Here is a 24,075-nt window from a genome sequence, read left to right as displayed (position 1 = left end):
CGTTCTATGATTCTGTGATTCTAAGATCCAGCAAAGAGACTTCTCACGTGGGATTCTGAAGAGTCCTGCTGCCCATTTCAAAAAGCTGTCCTGGGAAGGAGTCCCACAAGCACTACCAGAGCAGGGAGCAAGGGGAGAACAATTGGTGCAGCAGCATTGCAATGCCAGAGTAGGCTGAGGTCAGGTCCTGGGCTAGGTCTGCTCAGGGACAGCCCCAGGGGCAGCAAGAGCAAGCAAGCTGCACAGCTTCTGTGTTTCTGACTCATCAGCACAGACTTTAGACATTCTCTAAATAACTGCTTTATCTGTGAATCTGAAGAGCAGTGCACTTATTACTAATGACTTACCATGCACTAAATAGTTAAAAGAAGCTATTTGACAGCATTTTAGTAGATGCATTTTCCAGTGCTATTTGACCTAACAGCATCTTAAAAGGGTTTGATACAGACTTTCAAACTAGCAGTTTGATTGACAAGGAGGAAAAGTATTTGAAATTATGATAGCTTTTACGATCTAAACCACTCAGCATTTCTATGGAAGGAAAGCAGATTTATCACACCACATTAGTTGGGCTCCAAGACCCAGCTACGGGAAGTCTGAGTCTACCTGCCAACATCTGCAGCACTGAAACAACAATTTGCTCCTTTATTAAAAGGATGTTTTTCTCAGTCCTATTACAAAGATAGGAGAAGACCTGCAAACGATAAGCAGCAAAGCCAATTATATAAAAGATACACATTCTAAACCATAGAAGCAAGCCTTTTTTTTTAAGATCAGTTATAGCTATGTTTAGAAGTTACTGTTAGAAGTTTTCAGAGAAGCATGATTTTGATCATGCCTTTTTAAATATCAATTTTGGTTTTGGAGAAAAGTCACTACATTTGAGCTGGTAGCTTGTGCTCTGAATAGATAATTAAGTCTGTGTGTTGGTGGTTCTTTTTTTAACAAAGGTAACACTTCCCTGCTGATGTAGATGATGCAAATCACTTTATTTCTGTGCCAGCTGGAGATGATGATTTAGTGGTTAAAGCATCAAATTTTAAATGAATTAATCTCCCCCTAGGTGTACAGATCGTACCAATGGGACTGTAACAGAAACATTTAAATACAGAAATAATATCTAATACTATTCTCCTCTTCCTAGAGCACCATACGCAAATAGCATCACATCATTCTTGGTTTGTTTCAAGAGTGGCTAACCCAAAACCACATGCCATTGCCCAAAGTCTCAGGAGCTATAGCCAAAGTTTCAGGAATCACTCATTATTCACACAGTGAGAATCAGTCATCCCACTAAACTGGACATAATCATAAGTAACCTTCAAATTTTGAACAATCACAGATTACAAGACAGACATGAATATTTAACTGACAAGGATAACGAGCTCTCGAAGTGAGAATTCAGTGTCCTCATTACTGCTATTTCTCCTACTTGTCATCATCTATAACAAAACTGGAAACAAATCAGGACAATCATGCTGTGACTTGAGACACTGCTGCTTCCAAGGGCCAACATACTGTTAAGGAGCTCTCCTGCATGCCAGACAATTAATGCAACATTACTCTTCCAGAAAAAAAAAAGGCAAGCATGAACTTCAGGAGACAAAATGAAGAAGCCAAGCCACACTAATGGGTTTGATGACTCACTGGATCATTAGCATTGAATTTTAGAGACATAGATAAACCTCCGATTAAGCATACACACACATATATGAAGGGCAAGAGCCTAGCTTCTAGAAAAGTGGATGGTATCAGGTTAACCACTGATCAGGCAAAGCCTCTCTTTCTCTGTGGCAAAATGTGTTCTGTGCCACTGCCTGGACTTGCAGACATCTAAGCATGACACTGCATGTCAGAAGCAATGTATAAATTGGCCATATTCACCACTGTTAAGCTGTAGATTGTCTTCAACAATGGGGAAATTTCAGACAAATCTCCATAGCTCCAAGTGGGTGAAAACACAGCAAATTTGAACTCAAAGATGTCACCAGCCATCATGAATCTATTTTGATCCATCAATGCAGACAAGTATGGCCATGTCCACAAGTCCTCACCTGCAATTACTGACAAGACAGATGATGCTCAGAAAGGAGCTGGAAGGGATCAAAGCATTTTGGCTAGCCCAGATATTTCAGCCCCAGATATTTTATAATAAGCAACCCAAGAGTTTGTTTTCTCCCCCCGTTTCATTTATTCCCTCCCACACAACAGAGTCACTTTCTGAAAAGCCTTACCTCCTCACTTGCTATTTCTTTGCAGTCTTACACCACCTGCTAACCGTGTCTTTTAAGGCCAAAGCACACATCATAAGGAGTATTAGTTCACTTGTATAACTTGCTTAACTATTACCATTGGCCTCATTGTGATTGGTCGTATAATCACTGCAGTTTGACATAGAGAAATCAACTCTATTTACTTTGAACCTCCCTATTTATCAGCTCACTTCTCTTCTGCCTGCACTGGGACAATGAGGTAAAAACACAGGCAACTAGAACAGCAGAATGAGCTCAAGCAGATGGGGCAGTGACAGGAACAGCAGCAAAAATGAGGCCACAGACTGATATCCCTTGCTTGCATGAAGCTTTAACTACCCAACTCAGGATTACTGGAAGGCAAAGTTCACCAGTTCTCTTTGATGTGTGTGAAGAAGAATGAATGCAATCAAAAGTCTAAGAAATGGTAAGACATCTTCAGCTGGGCCACTGTATTTCATGACCATCCTCCCCTTTCTTTCACAGGGATGTGTCTAGACCTGTGATACTGATCTGCACCACATCATCCCAGTACAATAATGAAAGTTTGGGGAGAAAGCTTGTTTGCCACACTTCTGGACACCCACATTAGCAAAAATACTTAAAGCAACACATACCCATGAAAAGAATATGTTGTATGATAATACTGAAATATGCTTCATCCCAAGGCATTTTAGAAATTACATTTGGGCAGCAAATATCAGAAAGAAATCAATGTATGATACAATCAATATATCAATAGGATGAGAGAAAAAAATGCATTGCAACCATGAGGCAAAACCTAGTGTGTTGATCACATCATAGGACCATTGTCTGCTAAGCTCCAGAGTTCTGTATACTACCTTTAAGACTGCAGAAAACACAACCCCATTACCACTGGGCTTCAAATAGCTTTGCAGAAGTTAGAAAATCAAGGAATTTTAAGCCTGTACCAACCAACACGTGTTCTGATGTGTGTGATAGTACACAATGACCTTCAAAAAAAGAATATATTTCACTTTCAAATTGAAGTGTATAAGAGAAAACACGTGGAATGAACCACGTTCACTTTGGAAGGAAGAAAGAATCAGGCAGATTGAGATTCTCCCAGGAGCCAAAGCTATTTTAAATACATTTAGCCCTTTAAACCATCTTCGTCACTGGAGCACAAAATTCCTACCCTATCCAGTTATAGATGTGTTCTATTATTAAACATCCCTTCTGACAAAAACAGCCCCACTTCCTTCTGCTTGGTCCTAAAAAACTAAAACCAGGCACGACCCACCTGGAGTTTCACGCTCCCCAGCTCACAAGATGGAACTACCTCTGACAGCCTGAAAAGAGGCTTGTTGGGTCTTTGACACTTGAAGGGGCATAGGTGCTACAGTGATGGTATAGTGCTTGTCCTTGAACATGAAAGCCTGCAAGGTGGCACAGCCCAGCACTCCTCCCACCTCAGCCTGCAAGTAGAGCATCCCCTCCTGCATTGCCAGTACTGCTGTACAGGCACTGTTACCGACTGCTGCCTCAGACACTGCAGGAGAGCAGTGTCTAACTGTTGTGTGGACCACCAAGCACAGAGCCTGTAGGGCTGTTTCGTATATCCACAGCTGCATGAGCACATGAGGAAGAAGTCTACAGGTAAGAGTGGACAGATCTACGATATACAGAAGGAGAAACATGATTTGGAGCTAACAGATTCACTTCTGCCACCAAGCTGTTCTCTGCTCTCAGACAAGTAATCCAGAGTTGTCTTTACTGGACAAGGGATAGTTCCAGAACCAATGTAAAAAAACAATATTTTGCTACTGTATTTGTGCCTAGAGAAGATTCATTTTAGGTAAAGAAGCAGGGCTCAGGAAAATGTGTTGACACACAACAGTCTCAGCAACACAGCATGAATATTTTAAACTTTTCCATTGCCTTAGTCATGATTTGTATCACTTTGTACCTTAATGTCACAAAGGAGGTCAGGACCTCTCTGTATCCTACAGCAGATACCACAGCCAAAAAAAGCAGAGCCAATCCTTCCCTACAAATATAAATCACACAATGGACAGGAAATAACATTTATGATTTTCAGAAACAGAGAACCAACATTTAGTCTCAGGAATGATTAATCTCAGGAGGCGTGCAGCAGAGCTGAGAAACAAACCCAAACAAACTCAAATCTGGACCAATGCTGCTTCTTCCTTTAGACTTCATTCACATAGCCTTTTTACTTATTTTACCCTTCAAAAACTGAGAGCACAGTAAGTACCCTTTAACACAGCCTTCTCTTGAAGGAAGCCTTGAAACAGCCCACTTTTATTGGAGGGTTTCTGACAAACAGAGGGTATGGGTAGTTCTCTTACTACCAAGCACTCTCTGGTCATTGGGCTTTGTTTATAGCTGTCTGAAAGAATATTGCATGCACATTGTTTAGCCACACTGATTGAAGACTGATCTAGAGATCATTAAAATAACACTGCTTAGCATGTGTTTATCTTTCAGCAGGAAATTAATCCACAAGGCTATTACTCCTGCAAGAAGCTGACAACTGTATATATACTACATGACTCTTCAGCTTATCACAATCAGGATTCAGCCAAGAGAGAGCTTCAGACTCAAGAGTCTTCATTATGATTTTTAGATTTGTTCTTTTTTTTTTATTCTCCTCTTTCCCTCCCATACACATTATTCACCTGTGCCTCCTGCACTACACACATGAGAAAAGAAGGTCCCTTTAGTAGAGCCAGGTCTCCTTGACTCCAGCATCACCTACCCACAAATGTGTGCTGTAATTTATCTTCTGGGACTGATGGACAGTTACACCTAGTAAGTGTATTTACAAGCTGAATAATACTCATATTGCTTCTTGAAATTTTAGGCAGACAGGATACACCCTGAGAAGGATGCCAAACTTTCCCAACATCGCTGAAAACACTTGCAATAACATACATCCATAATTAAGGCATCTGTAAATAGGTTGTGAAGCAGTTTCTAGCAGTTTACAGCGCTGTGATGACCAGTTTCCCATCTAGGAACACGCCACATTTGTAGGCAGTGAATCACTGCAGGTACATCTGTCTGCAGTCCCTCAATTTGTAGGTTGTTCTTAAAAGTGGCACAAGATGCTTATGCAATTGGATGGCGTAGGTGAGAATATGAACGCTCTCAAAAGCACCACAGGTTGCTAAAACAGAAGTACAGACATGTCTGTAATGCCCTTGAACCTGATTATAACCTCTCTCCATTAGTAAATATTTCCATGAATGAGGGAGATTAAGAGAGACTTGACAACTGTACAGTACCAGGGCTAAGGCCAGCAACAGCAGAACTGCAAGTACCTGTCTCCCAGACCTATGCTCAATCCACTAGAGCATGAAGCCCCTACTTTCCCCGAGTTCTTTAGGAAACCACTCAGCAGTAAGCCAGAAGCTTTTCTTAATCCTGACTCTATAACACAATCACATTGAAAGCTAGGAATAGGTTAATATTCAAATGCTTTACATTACAAATTATTTACTCTCTATATCACCAGCTCTCACCATCACACCACTAAAAAGCTGGTATTCTGCATCATCTGGAGTTCCTAGGTCAAACTGATTTGAAGGATACAAGAATCAAATTTGCTGATAAGTCATTAACCCTGAGCACACAAATGATAGCAACCAGTGCCAATGGGCTGGGTACAAAGGGTGGCCTATTCCAGTCCAGGCCCATCACTGGGAACTGACTGTTCCCAGAGCTTAACAGGAGAGAATTTAAAGAATTTGTGAAAAATAGAAACTGACCTGTGTTTTTCAAACATCACGTGCCACAAATCAGAGGCACCTCAAATGTTTCAGATGAAAAAAAAATCTACTCTGACATTATAAAATAGATGCAATGTGGAAAAGTTTATCTTAACATAGGGTTTGATGGCTGCACTGGAAGGACAATTAATGAGATTTAACTCGGAACTACCCATGCGGGAAACAAAAAAGGGGCTTAAATATAATACTGCTTGATAACAAGACAGAAGTTAGTTCCTCTTATTATACCAGTAATAGAAGACTTGCACAACTGAGTATGCCTGGTATTTTACCAAAGCTATTTGCATTCACTGCAGTGGCCATAAATCCTAATCCTGGACTGCAGCATTATTGCAGTGGTTGATGTACAAACACAGCAAAAAACAGCCTGCCTGTTTTAAAAGAAAGAAATAAGAGAAAACACATTAGCATACAGAGGTGTGCAGGGAGGCAGTGAAATGATCCTGGAAAGCATGTTGGACATTAGTCAGTGTAAGAGCCGCTATTGTGTTTCTGTAGGCTTGGTGGCATACATGAAGGCATAAAGTCAATAACAGAGCCTACGGGTTAGGTTTTAATCATCCACTCAGGTTCAACACGGCTAAACATCTACAAGGAAATGCCAACATGGGGGAAATTGAGAAGGTGCTTGCTTTAAAGTATGCAGGATGGAGGTAGGAGGCATGAGCTAACCCTGAACATTGAGTAAGAAATGACAAGGACATGACAACAAAGGAAAGTAGGTTGTGAAGAGCTTTTGATATTACAAGCAATAAAGCAAGACATTGGTTAGATCTATGACCATAAGGGAAGCATAAGCACCTTGCTTTCATGTGAACATCTACGAACAAACACCAAAATGTAGGTGTGTTTATTGCAAGCTGAAGTCTACTGCTACATCTAATTCTTTGTACATCTATGTTGCCTTCCAAAAGGACACTGAGAAAAAAAAAGTTTGCAGATGCTTTCTACATCCAAAACACTTCCGGCAAGCTCTTAAACAGAGAAAAATGGTAGGTAAGTAAGTAGAGGGATCTTTTCACATTTTTCAACTGTATAAACAAACCCTATAATTGCCATTTGAGGAGCACACTGATCTCTCTTGTCCTGATGAAGAAAATAAAAGGCAGGGGAGGAGGAGGGAGTCAATTTATTTTACTTATCACCTTCATGTGCTGACTGTAACAGTAAAGCAGAACACATGCAGTTACATTAAGTAGGCAGTTCCATTTCATGAGCAAGGTAAAAGACATGTCATTCAAGGACTGCTAAAGTAACAATATATTTTAAACTGCTGTAGGAACCAGTAGCATAAAGTCTAGAGTTAACAACTGGAATAAAAATCACAGAAATGCTTACATGCTCAATAAAATAGAGAGAGAGGACATTTTATATTTAATGCAAAGTAAAGAATTTAATAAAAAATATTCTTTTGGCAAGGGACATATTAAGAAGAAAATATCATTGAAGAGGCCTATATAAAAAGTATGGTGGAAAGCATAATTATAAAAATTAAGAAGTGTTCCCTAACTTTGCTAAACAGCATACTGTAAATGCATACCTTGGCCAGTATTCACATTCCAGAATCCTGCTTAAATGCTACATGGTCAGCTTAAAAAGCAAATCACCAAGTCAGCAGAAAACCTAATCTATGAAAAAATAATTCTGACAGGTGTGATATGTAGGCCTTGCTTAAAATAATGTTTGCAGAAGAATGAAGGTCATAGCAGATTGCAGGCTCCCAGGTCTAAAACTGAGCTGCTCTTCCTTTAGAATCATAGAATGGTTTGGGTTGGAAAGGACCTTAAGATCATCTAGTTCCAATCCCTCTGCACAGGCAGGGACACCTCACACTAAACCATGTCTCCCAAGGCTCTGTCCAACCTGGCCTGGACACTGCCAGGGACAGAGCATTTAACACTTTCTTGGACAATCCATTCCAGTGCCTCACCACCCTCATAGTAAAGAACTCCCTTATATCTAACCTGAACTTCCCCTGTTCAAGTTTAAACCCATTACCCCTTGTCCTATTGCTATAATCCCTGATGAAAAGCCTCTCTCCAGCATCCTTGTAGGCCCCCTTCAGATACTGGAAGGCTGCTATGAGGTCTCCACGCAGCCTTCTCTTCTCCAGGCTGAACAGCTCCAACTTTCTCAGCCTGTCTTCATACAGGAGGTGCTCCAGCCCCCTGATCATCCTCGTGGCCTCCTCTGGACTTGTTTCAACAGCTCCATATCCTTCTTATGTTGAGGACACCAGAACTACACATAGTGCTCCAAGTGGGATCACTCGAGAGTGGAGTAGAGGGGCAGGATCACCTCCTTCGACCTGCTGGTCACGCTTCTTTTGATGCAGCCCAGGATACGGTTGCTTTCCTGGCTGTGAGCCCACACTGAAGCCGGCTCATGTTCACTTTCTCATCAACCAACACCCCCAAGTCCTTCTCCACATGGCTGCTCTGAATCTCTTCTCCATCCAACCTTTAGTATGCTTTCCAGGAGAATCTGTTCCATGATTTCGCCAGGCACAGAGGTGAGACTGACTGGTCTGTAATTCCCCAGGTCATCCATTTTCCCCTTCTTGAAAATGGGCTTTATATTTCCCTTTTTCCAGTCGCTGGGAACTTCACCTGACTGCCATGATTTTTCAAATATGATGGACAGTGGCTTAGCAACTTCATTCGCCAGCTCCTTCAGGACCTGTGTATGGGTTTCATCAGGTCCCATGGACTTGTGCACATTCAGGTTCTTAAGATAATCTCGATCCCGATCCTCTCCTACAGTGGGCCTAAGGTCTTCATTCTCACAGATCCTGCAACTACTTGCCAAGTCTTGGGCAGTGTGGCCAAAGCATTTGCCAGTGAAGACTGAGGCAAAGAAATCATTGAGAACCTCAGCCTTCTCCAAATCCAGCATAGCCAGTTCTCCCGATAGCTTCCAGAAAGGGCCCCACTTTGTCCCTAGTCTGTCTTTTGTTTGCTACATACCTGTGGAAGTCCTTCCTGTTATCTTTCACATCCCTGGCCAGACTCAATTCTAACTGGGCCTTAGCTTTCCTGACCTGATCCCTAGTTACCCAGACAATGTCCCTGTATTCTTCCTAACCTTTATTAGAACCTAATTATTTGCTTGGCACCTAGCATAGAAATTGAATTGTAGTGTGGACTGCCAGCTTCATTGGTCTGAACTGCTATTTCAGAAACCAAGATTTTAATCTACCCAACATAATTAAACAAAACCAAACCACCCTATGTCCCCAAGACAAGATTTATCCACAGACAGAACACTTTTAAAGATCTTAGATTAAAAAGTAATTGCCAAAGTTAGAAAACTTACTAATCACTTGGAACTAGATGATCTTAAGGTCCTTTCCAACCCTAACGATTCTATGATTCTATGATTCTATCTTTGCTTTGGGCCAGGGAGCACTATGGGAATGGGGCCATGTTTACACGTAGAAGTTTTATACATGCTGTTTAGTGCTTATTTCCAGTAATGCTAAGGACATCTCCATTGTAGACAAGGCTCAGGCTGTGCAAGGCTTTCATGAGACATGTAGCAAAGAGATGGATTGTTCCTGCACTGCCCAAGGATAACAGGCCTGCTTCCAGCATGGATCCTCCCTCTCCCAGTATGCATGGCCTCTGCAGACAGAGGAACAGAAACAAAACCCTTTCTGGGATTGGGGAGGGAAACAGGCTCACTCCAGGAGAAGCTCATAAGTCCCATAGAGCTCTTGGAACCACAAATCTTGCTTGGTCAATATAGAAATCCTCCACCACCATTCTATTTCTCTGATGACATGACATTGGTTCCCATTTGCAGATGCCACCAGTTCTCTAAAGAAAAACTTTTCCATGAAATTTTGCATGTACATGAAGCTATTGAAACCCTACATCCTCCAGACCACATAATTCCCTTCATCTCCCATGTGGGCCATAGCTTCACAGAGCACATTCTGCAAGTGTTGGAAAAGGAAGCAGCTAACAAAGCAAATGGTCCTCCAGCTACCACCTCCCCTTCCTGAAAAAGTACATACGTCAGTCATTTAAGTAAGTTTGACACAGACACAGTTGGGGGTTTTTTTGTTTTTTTTTTGTTTTTTCGGTTTGTCGTTGTTGGAGTTTTTTGGCTGAAGTTTGTAAGATGAAGAGGAGAAAATAGTTATCAGTCGCAACGACTCCAAGTTTTTTACTCAACAGGTAAATGATGAAATTTCAGTTCATAACCCACTCTTACAGGACAAGTTTATTGAACTGGTTGTGTTTAGGTTTAATCAAAGGCTCATTTAATACTGAAGCCTTGAGCCATTAAAATTGATTTTGAACACGTACACCACCATGCAAGCATGAGTTTCGGTAACGGCAAAGCTCTGATTGTTTATTTACTACTGAGTAGCTTAGGACAACTCACTTCACTCCTCTGAACATGTGTTTCTTCTACCAGCCTTCAAGTAGTCTTGTCTCACTAAAAGTTTGTTTTTCATGTTTTCCAGTGACCATCTCCTTAGGCTCCTGACTTCAGTGGGCCTCTCTAAGCATTACTATAAATATTAGTAACATTTAACTCCTCAGTTTAGTACTCTTTTTAAAAAAGATCAGCGATGTACACTGATTGCCTCCCTATTCCGACTTTCTTTACTCTCACTGAATAATTACTTTTCCTTCGGGATCTAAGGCCAAATAGGTACTGCTGCCAATGACTATTATATAAGATATGAAATCAGCAGTAATGTATTAAAATAAAAATTAAACTATTAGCTATCAATGATGCCTAACCCAACCCAAGAATCAAAATTTTTTTGTGCTCTGTATTTTGGTCATATGTGTTGTACGGATGGCAGGAAAAACATCGATCAGTACCAGGCTGCCATAATTTCAGGGGGGTAACTAAAGTTTATAGGGAACTAAATTCAGAAGCTGTTTCACTGCTTGCAAAATATAGCAAAAGGTTTCCAGTTTTTACTTAAAAAAAGAGATATAAATGATAGGTTTGTAAGTAAGAAGATGTAACATGGAGATGGAACAGGCTTGACTTTCTTAGCAAATTTCAAGGGTATGTGAGGAGCACTCATTTGCAGCTCAGTAAGTCAAATTCAGGTTCTTAACAGCTTCTAGGAGAAATGCATTTTAAAATCTGAGGTTCTTGTTTAACTTTTCCTCCAGAGCTGCTTCAGCACAGAATTATAATCAGGACTATTGATCCAAACAGACCAAGTTCACAGCCTACTTTTCTAGCATCTTGGTTTTAAATGTCAAGCTTATCTCACAAAGCTGCAGAAACATAGCTGCTAGCGCTGCCTGATGCTCCATAAATCAGTCTATTCCTAGCACTAATTATCCCAAGCAGCTGTTATCCTCCATTTGATCTTTAGTATCCAGGAAATCTTTTCTTCAAAGACTAATTCAACCCGAGAACATTTAGCATGTGCCATATTTGGAGATAAAATGCATCTGTGTTACTTAAAGGCCATGTACTCTTGGGCATTTTCAGAAAAGCCCCATTAACCCTCCTACAAGTTCACAATGGTTAAAAAAAAAAGGGCATTTCATTAGGAAAAAGAACAGCACAGTTACTTGTACTGAAGTACAATCCCCAGAATAAAAGAGGAGGTAGTGCTAAGCTAGAGAAGTGTTAAGGACTATGCATACAATCTAATTGCACAACTTTTTCTCCCAGGTTGTTTCCACATCTAAAAGCTTGCCAGAGAAAGATTAAAGACCGCAGTGAGATGGTATTATAGCATACAGCTCACACAGCCACCCCTGCTGTGAGCTTATACACATTCATAAACCCTTATATCTTCATTATCCAACATTTGCTATAGATGCAATGACTTTTCACTATCTGCAGGAATCAGAGCAGGATCTGCAATCAGTTCAGAAGTGTCTAAAGTATCTGTGAAATATGAATTGCACATCTCAAGCATCACTCCTTTACACACAGTCTTTGGCAGCACCAGCTTCCTCACAAATTCCCAGTTAATGCAATTAATTCCTAGGTTACACCCTTGATATTGATGCCTTGCAGCAAAATGCACAACTACTTTCACATACAGACCTGTGGGCTGAGCCCTTTGCTCAGCTGGGACATGCACCCCATTTCTCCCTCTCTGGCCAACCCTCGCTCTGTCCCAGGCAGACATGCTGGCCTGAAGCAGGATGAGCTCAGTTTCACACTCTTCCTGAACCTATGTGGAAATCAGCATCTCGCCTCACTCAACCACAGTAATCCCAGGGTGATTAAATAAAACCCTCGCTTTTCCAGTTTTTCAGGAAACTCTTACACTAACCAAACTTTACCACTGCTCCTGTATTCATTTGAATAGCTGCAAATGAGCAGAGGGAACAGTGATGTTGTCATGACTGACTGACAGGGACTGTAGACAGATAACGGGCTGTTCGGAGTGTTGCTGTTGGCAAACAGCATCATGCTTTCTTTGGTGACTGCATGCCTCCTCAGTTCCAGCTGATCAAATCCCACCTTCCAAAGTTACAGCAGTACTACAGACATAAGAGATCACTGGTTTGAGAACCATTTTATTCAGGCAAATTAATATATAAGTACTATAAGTATTACTTGATAAGTAATCCAACACACACACACACACACACACACACACCCCAGTCTATCACAGTAATCCTGATTTCTAATACTCAGGAAGTATTTTATGTAACAAGTACTATCCAGTGCATGAACTCTTCATGACATGGATGATGTGAAAAGTGTAATTCAGTGCACTCAGAACTCTACATGCATCACAAAACTAATTCTGCAAGGTCAGCCTCCACTTTGCAACAGCAACAGGATTACCCTTACATAGAAGAATTTGGAAAAGAAGCCAAGCAGTCAACCCAAAATAAATACAGTATCAGGTGTGGCACTAACTCAACCATTTCACTGTTGTTACAGCTGCTAGCACACTGACAAAGAATATTTACAACATGCTATACAAAATGTTGCAGGACAAATATTTGGTAGCAATTCTGCAATCTATACCTTCCTATACTGAACCATCTGCATTTTCTGTTGCAAACTGGGCCTAGATTCAGCAGCTAGATTATTGCTTACAGAAGGATTTACTGGATTTACTGTTCAGTTTCATAAGCAATGATGTATTTATTCTGCAAGAATAATGTTTTATATTGTTACCATATTCAGCTGTTACTATCCCATCAAGTGTCTACACTAATAATAATAAAAAATGGTAGAATTATTTATTTTGGAGGATGGGGAAGAAAGAAAACTAGCTGTAGTTAGATAAGCAGCGGCTGATACTCTCATCACCTCAGGAGACCATTACAGCATGCCCCTTTCGCCTCAGCAGCTGACACCAACTACAGAACATGCCTACATGACACATTTGAGACAGGTCAATTTAGCCTCACTGCACCTTCACCCCAAATGTCTGCCACTTCCCAGGACAAATGTCCAAAGTGAGGGAGAAGGCAGGCTGCAGGGGGATGGTTATGGATTTCACAGGGTGCACAGCTTACACAGAAGGGGGACACCATGGCTGATTGACCACGGTCTTCCAGGTCTCACCACAGTCCTTTTGGTGAAAGCCTGGTATCCCCCAACTGATATGTCACTATAATCAGCAGCCACTTGCTTCTTCATGAGGCACATTTGGGGCTTTGAGGCTTTACAGGCAGCCCTCTCCTCTCAGAGAGAAGTATCTGAGGTCAGCTTCTATCTGGCCCCGAATCCCCAGCATCTCCCTTTCCCAGGAAAATCTCACCCCTCCAGAGACAGCAGCTCACTGAACTGGACGATGAGCAGCAGCAGCAGCAAGCCAGGACGTAGCAATTCCCTCAAAAAGGAATTGTCTCTTTAAGTCAGCAGGCTCTACACTGTCCCCAGGAATTTACCGGCAGCAGTGACTCCAACTCTGAATGCAGCCAGTGTCCTATTAAAAGTAGCAGTGCAATGATACTTTAAAAAGGTTTCAGTCAGGTATATTCTTATACCCCCTGCTGATACTGAGCACTGCCCAGTGTTGCTTGAAACTGTTTAAGTACCTAGATCCTGAACAGACTCCTAGGGTTTGTAACAAAAGCAAGCAATCCTACCTCTGAATCCTAGTCAAAGCAGTTGCCAAGACTGCTTGCTTAGTTAAATCCTGAAGAACACAGCTGAAGGAGCCCTCGATAAAAGCCATTTTTGGGAATTGTGCAAGTTTTAGCCATTCTGGGGAATTGCACAAGTTTTAGCCAATGATGGAATATGAGCTGGCATTTGTTCAGAAGGGGTAAGGAGGTATTTTTGATAGAGGTAAGACACTTCAGTGGTAAGAGTTAGAGACAAGAAGCAAAGTATGAGGTATGTGACACTGAAAAGTAAAGATTCATATAATTCCTAATGATGCAGAAGGAAAAATATACAGCTTAAATATGGCTTAGGAACGTATGTTGGCTCCTCAGCTCCCTAAATCAGCCTGGCCATCTCAGCATTGAGCAGCCAGGAAGCAAGCTGCAGGATGGCTGGTTGCATGTCACCAGGAAGATCTCAGTCACGAAGTTAGTTGGAACCACTTTAACGGAAAGCTCTGCCATAAAATACCAGCTTGTGGAAAGCAAAGTTCTTCACAGCAGAATCTTATCTTTGATGAAAACATATTTCCAAACACCAAAAGCATAATTTTGCCTCTTTTTGGGATTAAACGTTTTAACATCTTACTTGAAAATGGCTCGTTATGTAATATGAAATGAAAGAGGGTGAGGTGTCACAATCTGAACAAAGCATTTTAGTTTAAAATGCAAGCTTTTAGAATTTCTGCTTCATAAGCAACTGACTTCCTAGTGAGTGGGTGTTGCATTTCACGCTGGAACAAGATATTTTAGTGGCTGTACCCTTTAAAGCAGAATTTCCCTCAAAGTGAGGATTCCAGGATCTGCTCAGCATTAAGCACTAGCTCTTGCCATCCTTTGAATTTGATATTCTGCAGTGGCACAGACCACAGGAACTTTTCAGTGGAGATATGACCAAATCGGACAGCAAATCCAGCCCCTTTCTTTCTAGGGGAAAAAAAAAGAAAAAATCTTAGCACTTTTTTTCTTTTTTTTTTAACACCAAAACAGGAAAGAAATTTTACTTGATCTTGGGAGTCAAGAAACTGAAATTAGCCCCAAAGTAGCCCTGAGGGACACCAAATCTGCACAATCACACAAATTGCTAAGTTCGTAAGGAAATGATTGGACAGTTTGCCAATTTCGAATTTATATTACAGCTTTGTGCTTATAGTAGAGAATATCAGCAAGAGAAGATGGCATCAGCTGAAGATTTTGAGCTAGCCAGCCAAGGGCTTCCATAGACTCACACACCAGCCAGCTTTCTGGGGCTAGCACAGGTCATCCTGAAGAGCTGGCTGAAGACAATGAGGGGGTGGTCTCTCATAGGGTTTAACAATACTACTGCTCATCAAGTGATCAAAGATGTCAAAAATCATTCCCTCAAAATCCATGCACACCCCATTAGCAGCGCAATTACACTTTGAATCTGGGAACTTAGTTGATGGCTCTTTAAAGGAATATCCCATAAGAGACAATGGAGCAGCACAGCCCTGTACCAGAATTTTATTGACTTCCTGCTCTGTTAAACTACTTCCCCTCACACTGCTTCCCCAAGTCTCAGCATCCTGGCTGTGCCACTCAAAGACTACTTCCAAGATCATATTCTCATCAAGTAACCATGCAATGCACTACCTAAAAACTCCCCAGGATTATTCAGTTAGTGATTAGTTGTCAGCCTTTAATGCAGAAATGGTATTTTTCATGTGGGTAATTTCCAAAACTGCATAAAATACTATGATAGTAAACTTCAAATGGTGTTAAAAAACAAGAATCATTGCCCTTGCAAAGCATCAGCTTCTTGTTCTCTGTTCCACACAGCTGGTATTACGTTTCCTAACATTCACTTTTCTTTTTCCCAGACTCACTGACAGATCTCCAGAATACACAATTTAATTAACATTAAGAAATACTAAACATGACACACATCTACTAATTGAAGAATTTCTTCACAGCCTGGTGCACAGCAACAAATTATGCTGTTCACATAACTGTTTCTCCTCCAAACCTAGTGTTAAAAGGAAAGTAATCCTTCTCTGCCCAGGCTCAGAATGGCTCCTGTTTGCAATGGAATAAGCTTTCAGATTTCCCAGAATCTTGGCTGGCTGAAGCTGAATGAACTAGGATAATCAAACTGCATTTCATTATATATCCACCACTATAGATGGCTCTTTTGAAGGGTTCTCCAGTAATATTTTTAAGCTTCACACAATTTATTAACAATGCTGGTTAACAATGAACAAGTCAGTTAAGATCTCACTTGCATCTCAGTCACTTTCCTTCAGCAGAGCCCATATCCAAGGGACTGGCAGGTGAACTTCACCATCCTGATCAGAACTGCTGCTATATGGCCCGATGCAGCTTATGGACCAAGCACACCACTACCATACTCACTGAGCCAAGTCTGGCATTCCTAAACACAGGTTCTCTCCTTTTCTAACTCTCCCATTACTTCAATCCTTGCAAACCACCACCGGACAGAGTGGATTACAAAATCCTTGCTCACTAGTCCTCAGCCCATCTCTACATCTTGAGTCATAAATAACAGAGAAAGCCTTCACACTCTGCAGCATAACTAAAAAAAAAAAAAAAATCAGTATCAATATTGTATTTATTTACACAAGTAGGCAATTGACTGTAAATAAAACTCAGTCTACCTTTGGCATCAGTTTAAACAAACAAGCTGACCACCACATGTTCAAGCTCATGGTTCAATTTCATGCCATTTCCCCTTCCCCACAAAAAGGCTTCAAGGACAAAAGATCAGGTAGGACTACATTACAAAAAATCAGTTAGGAAAAACAAATAGTAGCCACAAGCAACATTTCTTAAGTATGCATTTCAAAAAGCCACAGCATCAATTTAAAGGATCAAATTCATTAGCACCCACAGAGGGTAGAAACTAGTAATGTAACCAAGCACACAAATACAGATGAGGCAAAAGGAAAGCTACTGAACTGAAATATGCAGCCAATTGAGTCATTTGAGGATGACTCACACAAAATCAGATAAGTAAACCTCCGATTTTAACCACATCAAAGGAGGAATGTACTTTTGGTAGATCAATTTAATAGTTATCGCTATAAAAAGTTACTGAAACAGATTGATCTGGCTTTAAACATCAAAGCTCCTCAGTTAAATTTAAAATGTATTAGACTAACACCTTGAAAATGAGACATGGTTTTCTAAATGAATGACCCGTTTCACATCCACTTGGAAATCTAAATTAGAGTTGGAGATGAAAAGAGCAAGTACGTGATAGCCTCTCTCAGTTGCAAATGCAATATTGGAAATTGCAGACATTAATACCTTTTATTTTCAATACCGACATCCTCCTCTGAAACATATTTCAGATGTTAAAGTGAGGAACATGAAAAGCAAATACAAATGTAAAATTTGGCCCCTAATTTAAACCAACGGAGATGGGGTGAAGTAGCAGAATTGCCACAGGAGCGGAGTCGCAGGGTAACTCAGTTGTTCATAAATAAAGAGAAAGTAAGCCAGAGCAATCGAGATGTTCCAGATTAAAGTAACTCAATTGTTCATAAATAAAGAAAAAGTAAGCCAGAGTAATTGAGATGTTCCAGATTAAAGATGTTCCAGATTGAGATGTTCCACATTTATACAACTCCAAGAGTAGATCAAACTACTGGGAAGTTACTGAGACACGTAAGCCACATACATAATTTGACCTGCATGAATTATTACAAGTGTTTGTCCCATGTTACAAGGCATCTGACCCAGACTGACAACCACATATTACCAGGTTGGAAGGAAATTCAAGGACTATCTGGTTCAGCCTTTCCTAGCAAAAGAACGGTCTACACAAGATGGTTCAGCACCCAGTCCAGCTGAACCTTAATAGTGTTCACCACTTCCCCAAGGAGATTACTCCAATGGTTGATTATTCTCATGAAAAGTTTTCCTTTCCTCCAAGAACCTTATGAAATCAAGTTCAATCAGTATTAGCTGTGTTAATGGTCCATAGTATATTGTATTAAAACTGTTCTTACACACTTAATCAAACTTTCACCTTATAAACTAAAATTTGTGAATGTCTGCCTTGGTTTTATAACAAGTGTTGAGGGAAGAAGGAGGATGGAGAAAAACAGGCGAGTAGATACTTAATGCAGGCAGGAAAAAAACAGGGAACAACACATGAAAGAGACCAAGAACAATGTGAAGAAAATTCAGAGACGTAGTCTGCCTGAGACAGGGGTAGACTTGGCATGGTAGACAAGATGTAGTGAGGGGAAAATGAAACAGGGCTGAGAAATCCAGTATTTACACACTGGGATCAAGTAAATAAATTTAATAAAGGGTTCAAAAAAGGGAAGAAATGGAAGATGGGACAGGATACAAACTTCAGAGGGATGGAGCTAAGAGAGACAAAACAGAAGCTTAATCTAGACATGCAAGTATTTTTCATATCTAAGTTGCACTTATCCAGAGACACCTGATGATGGTCATCTTGCCCAGTCCTCTCCTAACCAACTCACACAATTAAAACACTAGGCAAAGTTTTCCCAGTTTCCTTCGAGTGAGTTCCACATCCTGAGAGAAGAGTTGATGCCACAGGGACAGAAACATGTTCTCAGAAGTTGAGTATGCTTCATTGCTCGATCTACCAGGAAATTCTGTCCATCCCCGAGGAACAGACAGAGTACTAAACCATGCCCAAATGATGCCAGCTTGTGCTGGCTCTCTATCCAGTTAAGATTCACTCAGATCACAGGTACTGCTAATAAGAATATACATAAAACTCTGAATGTCTCCAGTTGGACTGCAGCTAAAATGCTTAGCTTCAGCTCACTGTCAAAAGCTTCTAAACAACCTCCACGACCATGTAGGAATTAAGGATCTTAGTTAAAAAGAAGCCATTTATCACCATTTTTTAACTACCTCACACATGGTACCTAATACTTTCTTTGCAAGCAACACTTGACAGCCTGAAATCTTTTCATCCAATTATTGCCTGACCACATTTGTAAAGCACTTCCTTTCACGTTTAAGGAAGTGATATGATAGCCATCCGCCTATGAAATCAGATACACCTCTCTCTCTGCACGAAATACAAGTCTGTCTCCCTCTACTGGCCCTGCATTAAATGAACCAGGAGAAGAAAGGAAAACTAGAAAGCTAACGTTTATTATCATCTTTGAGAATTCTATGCAGGACGCAATGCTGAAATAGCAAAATAATACTTGCATTTAATTGTAGTTCCTAAGCAAGAATCGTAGTTTCTCTATTCTTCTGAAAGAGAATACTGAGAGTGTCTCTGAACACAGCACAAGACCCATGACCATGTACATTGCTATGTACCATTACAGGTACATAGCACCACAGCTACATAGCACCAAATTAATGATCTCCGTGCGATTTTCTACTAAAATTATTTTTCCACTAAGAATACAAGAGAATATTACAAACTTTCTGTTAATATAACTTTATCTTATTTTATACTGAATCAGATCTAAGCACTCCTGTTTGCCTCTAGCCAGACTGAGTTACAATTGAGCTGGATTATTTTACTTAGAAATAGTTTATAGATAATACATGCCTTTTTTAATTTATTATTAAAATGACGGGCAATCAAAACTCATGATTCAAGGAACTTCTAGTTTTCAATTTGAACAGTCAAAATATTTTTAGTAACATAAGCAAGCTGTCACCATATAAAATACAGGAAGAGAGAAAAGAATGAGATGCCTTTTGCATATTCTTTAGATGATAGCTGCAAGACCTTACTTTTTACTGAATTCTGCTCTTCTGAAACGATATAATTAAGCACATAAAGCACTCTCTTTTCTAGGATAGATTTGAAATAGCTCACAATGCTACAGAACAAGTCTGCATCTTGTTACTATAAATAAGTCAAAATCAAAAGGGTAAGAGAAATGTGTGCCTAGAAACCATATTTGCCATCAGGCCAACACTGTGATTTCTCTCTTACCGCTTTTCTTCACTGGAGTACTTTATATTTAAAAGTGTTACTAAAGTGAAACTGGTCGATCACCTTACAATGTACAGCACAGTATACTGCTTTTAGCATGTACCCAGCAGAACAATTTATCCTCCCGCAGCAGAGCCACAGCCATTCATGCTTCTGACCAAAATGCATTTCACCCTGCAGTGAATTTTGTTTTCTATGGCAATACCTATTTGTATGCAAAATATACATCACCTCCTAGGGATAAGGGTTAACAGCCTAATGAGAAAAAAAGTGATTCAGTTATTCTTTGCAACTGTTTGCTCCTCCACATTTACTCTACCCATTCAAGAGTTCAGATGCTGCAGGGGCTGTGGTGGACATCAGCAGCCCTGACATACAAGCCAGCCATGGGCTTCCAAAACTGCCTGGGGGCCACTCCTCTGTGCACTGAGCAGAGACCAAGAACCAGCACAGGCTAAATACTGATTAGTGGATGGCTCCCTCTGTGGTCTGCAAAACCTGCAGAAACTGAACTTTCAGATACAGAAAACAGTTTTAAGCATAGTTTTTTAAACAGTACCTGCTTTTCCCCCTTTAGAAGCAGACTAAAGCAGCATAATACACACTTTACCAGAAAGTAAGGGAATTTATGAGCCCTGTACTTTCCTAACTAACTGAAGTTACCACTAACAGTGAATATGTCACGCAGTATTCAAAAAGAATCTGACAAAGCCAGAGTTAAACATCAAGACAATTTCTATCTTTTCCTGAAACAGTATTTGCTTGCAATTGGTCTACAGAGATTGCTTAAAAATAGCATCCAAACATCTGAATGCAAACTGAAGGTTAATTTAAAACTAGAATGCTACCCCTACATAGAGATTTCACTACATGCAAGGAAAATGAACTCCCCATGTGACAAGAGTATAAACATACCACAGAACTATATATATATATATATATATATATATAATATCAGGTGAAGAATCACTTGTATTTTGAAACATTAGAATGATAATGTAACTCCATGAAATTTTAATTTACCACTAAAAAAAAAAACAAAACAAAACATACTTCAAAAAGAAAAATATTTTAACAATTTTTCTATACTTAGTTAAAAGGATATCATAATGTTAATGCTGTACATGAAAGCATGTAATAAAGCTTTATGGGCATTAACATTATATTGCAAGTATATGCTTTCATCAGAAAAACCTGGAACAATGAGAAAACTATAAATTAATATTAATGTTTTGAATACTTAAAAATGAGAGGATAGCCTACAGAAATTCTAATTTCCAAGGGCTTTAGTGAGCAGAAACACTCTCTTACATTTTTGGGCAAAGGGGGAGGGTGCATTTTTTAATGTTCCATCATATTGCCTGTTCTTTTTTATTGTTAACAGAGGAGAAAACACATCTTTCCACTATTAGCATAACAGTTCCGCTGAGACTTTAGGATTTCACTACATACTCAGCAGCTCTACTTCTCAAGCTACCCTAAGCAATCACCTTCTCCTGTGCACCCATTTCTAGCACCCTCTGTAGAAACTGCAAGAAATAACCAAGTTTTTGATATAGTGGATATATTTCTGAAAATCCAGATTAATGTAAGATTAAAATTAACACCGGGTAAATATGCTGTATTAATAATAAAAATACGTCACTTAAAGAAACGTAATATATGTGTGGTGTCACTGCCCACGGCAGGGGGGTTCGAACTACATGATCTTAAAGTCCTTTGTAACCCTAACTACTCTATGATTCTATAATACATACCTACACATGGTCTTCAAAAACCTGCATGCACATGCATGGCTATTAAGCAATAAATTGCATTTCTTTAAAACTTCAATTATCTCAGTTGTTATTAGCACATTTTAAACAAAATGCCCCATTAACGTGTGTGTAAAACAGTACCTGAAATTTGTGGAAACACATTCATATTTAGGATGAAATCCTATATCCCTTTCAGTCAATAGTTTTTTACCTAACAAACGAGGTTAGGATGCTCAGAAATCCAGAATTTCTACTCAAATCCTCTAAATACTTAAACGCAAGCAAAGTTCAAGTAGACTCGTTTAAAAGAGGACTACAATGTAGGCTTAAGTGTTAATGGCACTGAGGACTCAAGCTGATGTTGAGAAGGAAAAAAAATGTAAGTGAGAAGAAGAAATATGTCTACACAGTGCACGGCAGGCAAGAACTTTCATGACAAGTTTAACTAAAACAAAGGAACACTTTTAAAGGCTTTAAAATTAAGTTTCACAGTAATAGACAAACCCTTCACTAAACTACATTAGCACATGCCACTACAGTGAGATTCTTTTATTATATATTTACATGCACCTCAAAACTCCTACAATCATTTTTGTGAAAAGACCATGCTTTATTTACAGTACCTGAATATTTCTGTACCTGTCACGCTGCATGTTAATGAAAGAACAAGACAGGGAACATTAGGTTACTTTCATGTCCTTTCTAAAGGTATAAGTTCTATTTATTTTTACATACAACATTACATGCAGTTTCACTTTGGCAGAACTAACAAAAGCACTTTGCCAAGTCAAATAAAAAGGTTTCACTGTACTGAAAGAAAAGGTTAAACAATTAATGAGTAACATTTCTCTTCTTTCCTATGCACCCCCTCTGAAACTCCCAAAACACAGGTGCTGATAAAGAGGTTTGAAAGGAGAAGATTTTACTAATACTTGTTATCTTGAATCAACTCAATTAAAAGGAGTTACACACTACTAACAATGCTCTAGGAAGACAATTGCATATGCTCTGTACAGTTTCCAGTAAGAATTCCCTCCTAGCACCTCCCTTATAACCATATGAAAGCACACAGTCAAACACAACATGCACACCAAAAAATTCAGCTTGGGCTTTCTGTGAATTAAAGATGAAAAAAGCCTGGCAGACAACCTACAGTAAGGGTGCCACACCAATACACAAGCTGAGGCCACAGCAGCACCCCTAGTTGAGCTAGTTGAAGTTTGCCTGTTCCCAGGTGTCACTGACATCACTGGAAGCCGGCTGTATCTAAGGAATTGCATAGCCTGGCCTCTCAACTTTAAATCAAGTGCAAGGGCTTAACTGAAATACTGCCCAGGTTAATGAAATAAATTACTTACACTAGTATACACATACAGAGAAAGTACTTACATCGCTTCTGCGAAACTGCCTGTAAACAAGCCGTGACGATATCACAGTTCTTCTGGACTTGATGTACAAGCCTGTCTTTCTGCTTCAGAAGACAAAGCAGCCTTGCCGACTGAACAGAAATTCTGTAGTTCAGTTCTCGTTTTATAGTTGTTAATTCGTCAACATCTGCCAATAAGCAGAGAAAATAACTTCAGTTACAGGCCAAAATATTAACTTTCCTGTAGTTGGCATGCAAAGGGACTTGTTCCATGGACATTTACTTACACAAACTTGCTACAGACTACAATAATTCCAAACTAAACATATTTTACAGATCTGAGCCAAAGTCTTTAATTTTAAACTACAGCACCTTAACTGGCAGCACAGTGTATGAATCTTAATAATTATACTGTTATAAATTAGAAACACTGTGACAGATGTAGCCATAATATACCTACAGCAGTGCCACCAGGGGGTAAGCTTTAAATACAGTACCTTCCAGAAGGTGCCTGGGGAAAATATACATGGGGAACAAGCAAATAGTAACGGACAAGGGAAGGCGCTCAAGAAGGTGCCCGAAAAGCTAGAAATGTAACTGCAGGATGAACTCCAAGTGGGAAACTCCACTAAAATGCAAACCAAGTGGTGTCAGTTACGGCCTCAACTATTTCCCCAGTCAGTCACTCTGCCACCACACTCCCTTAGTTCACAGACATGTCTGGGCTCACTTCTAATATTCCTGCTGTCCCCATGTCGTGAGCTGCAGGTCCAGGACAAAACAGAGTTGCTGGGGAAATGTCTTAAGTCCATTATTTTTTTTAAGTCCTCAGCTCTGTCTTCAAAGGGACCCCCCACCAGGAAAAGCTTGGGTCTTGCCTATCACATTCAGATCTCTTCAGCTCTTCTATGTAATAGCTGGGT

At 40.0% G+C, this 24,075-nt stretch overlaps 1 protein-coding gene and 1 long non-coding RNA gene across 4 annotated transcripts in view; one reads left to right on the top strand and one right to left on the bottom strand.

Moving 5' to 3' along the window:
• The window catches only part of LOC133276718 (uncharacterized), a 175,349-nt gene that overhangs the window by 128,427 nt on the left and 22,847 nt on the right, over window positions 1-24,075 (top strand). The gene's annotated exons all lie outside the window — the stretch shown is intronic.
• The window catches only part of TBC1D30 (TBC1 domain family member 30), a 56,031-nt gene that overhangs the window by 29,825 nt on the left and 2,131 nt on the right, over window positions 1-24,075 (bottom strand). For all 3 annotated transcript variants that reach the window (XM_061467847.1, XM_061467846.1, XM_061467851.1), the window contains exon 2: window positions 23,176-23,340. In XM_061467847.1, coding sequence (XP_061323831.1) covers window positions 23,176-23,340 — 165 coding nt within the window. The remainder of the gene's footprint in view (window positions 1-23,175; window positions 23,341-24,075) is intronic.

The sequence above is a fragment of the Pezoporus flaviventris genome, unplaced genomic scaffold, assembly GCF_033815535.1.
Source record: "Pezoporus flaviventris isolate CSIRO_AGI_PZ_B2104156 unplaced genomic scaffold, CSIRO_AGI_Pfla_v1 ptg000045l, whole genome shotgun sequence".
NCBI lineage: Eukaryota > Metazoa > Chordata > Aves > Psittaciformes > Psittacidae > Pezoporus > Pezoporus flaviventris.
This window is presented reverse-complemented; position numbering and strand designations above follow the sequence as displayed.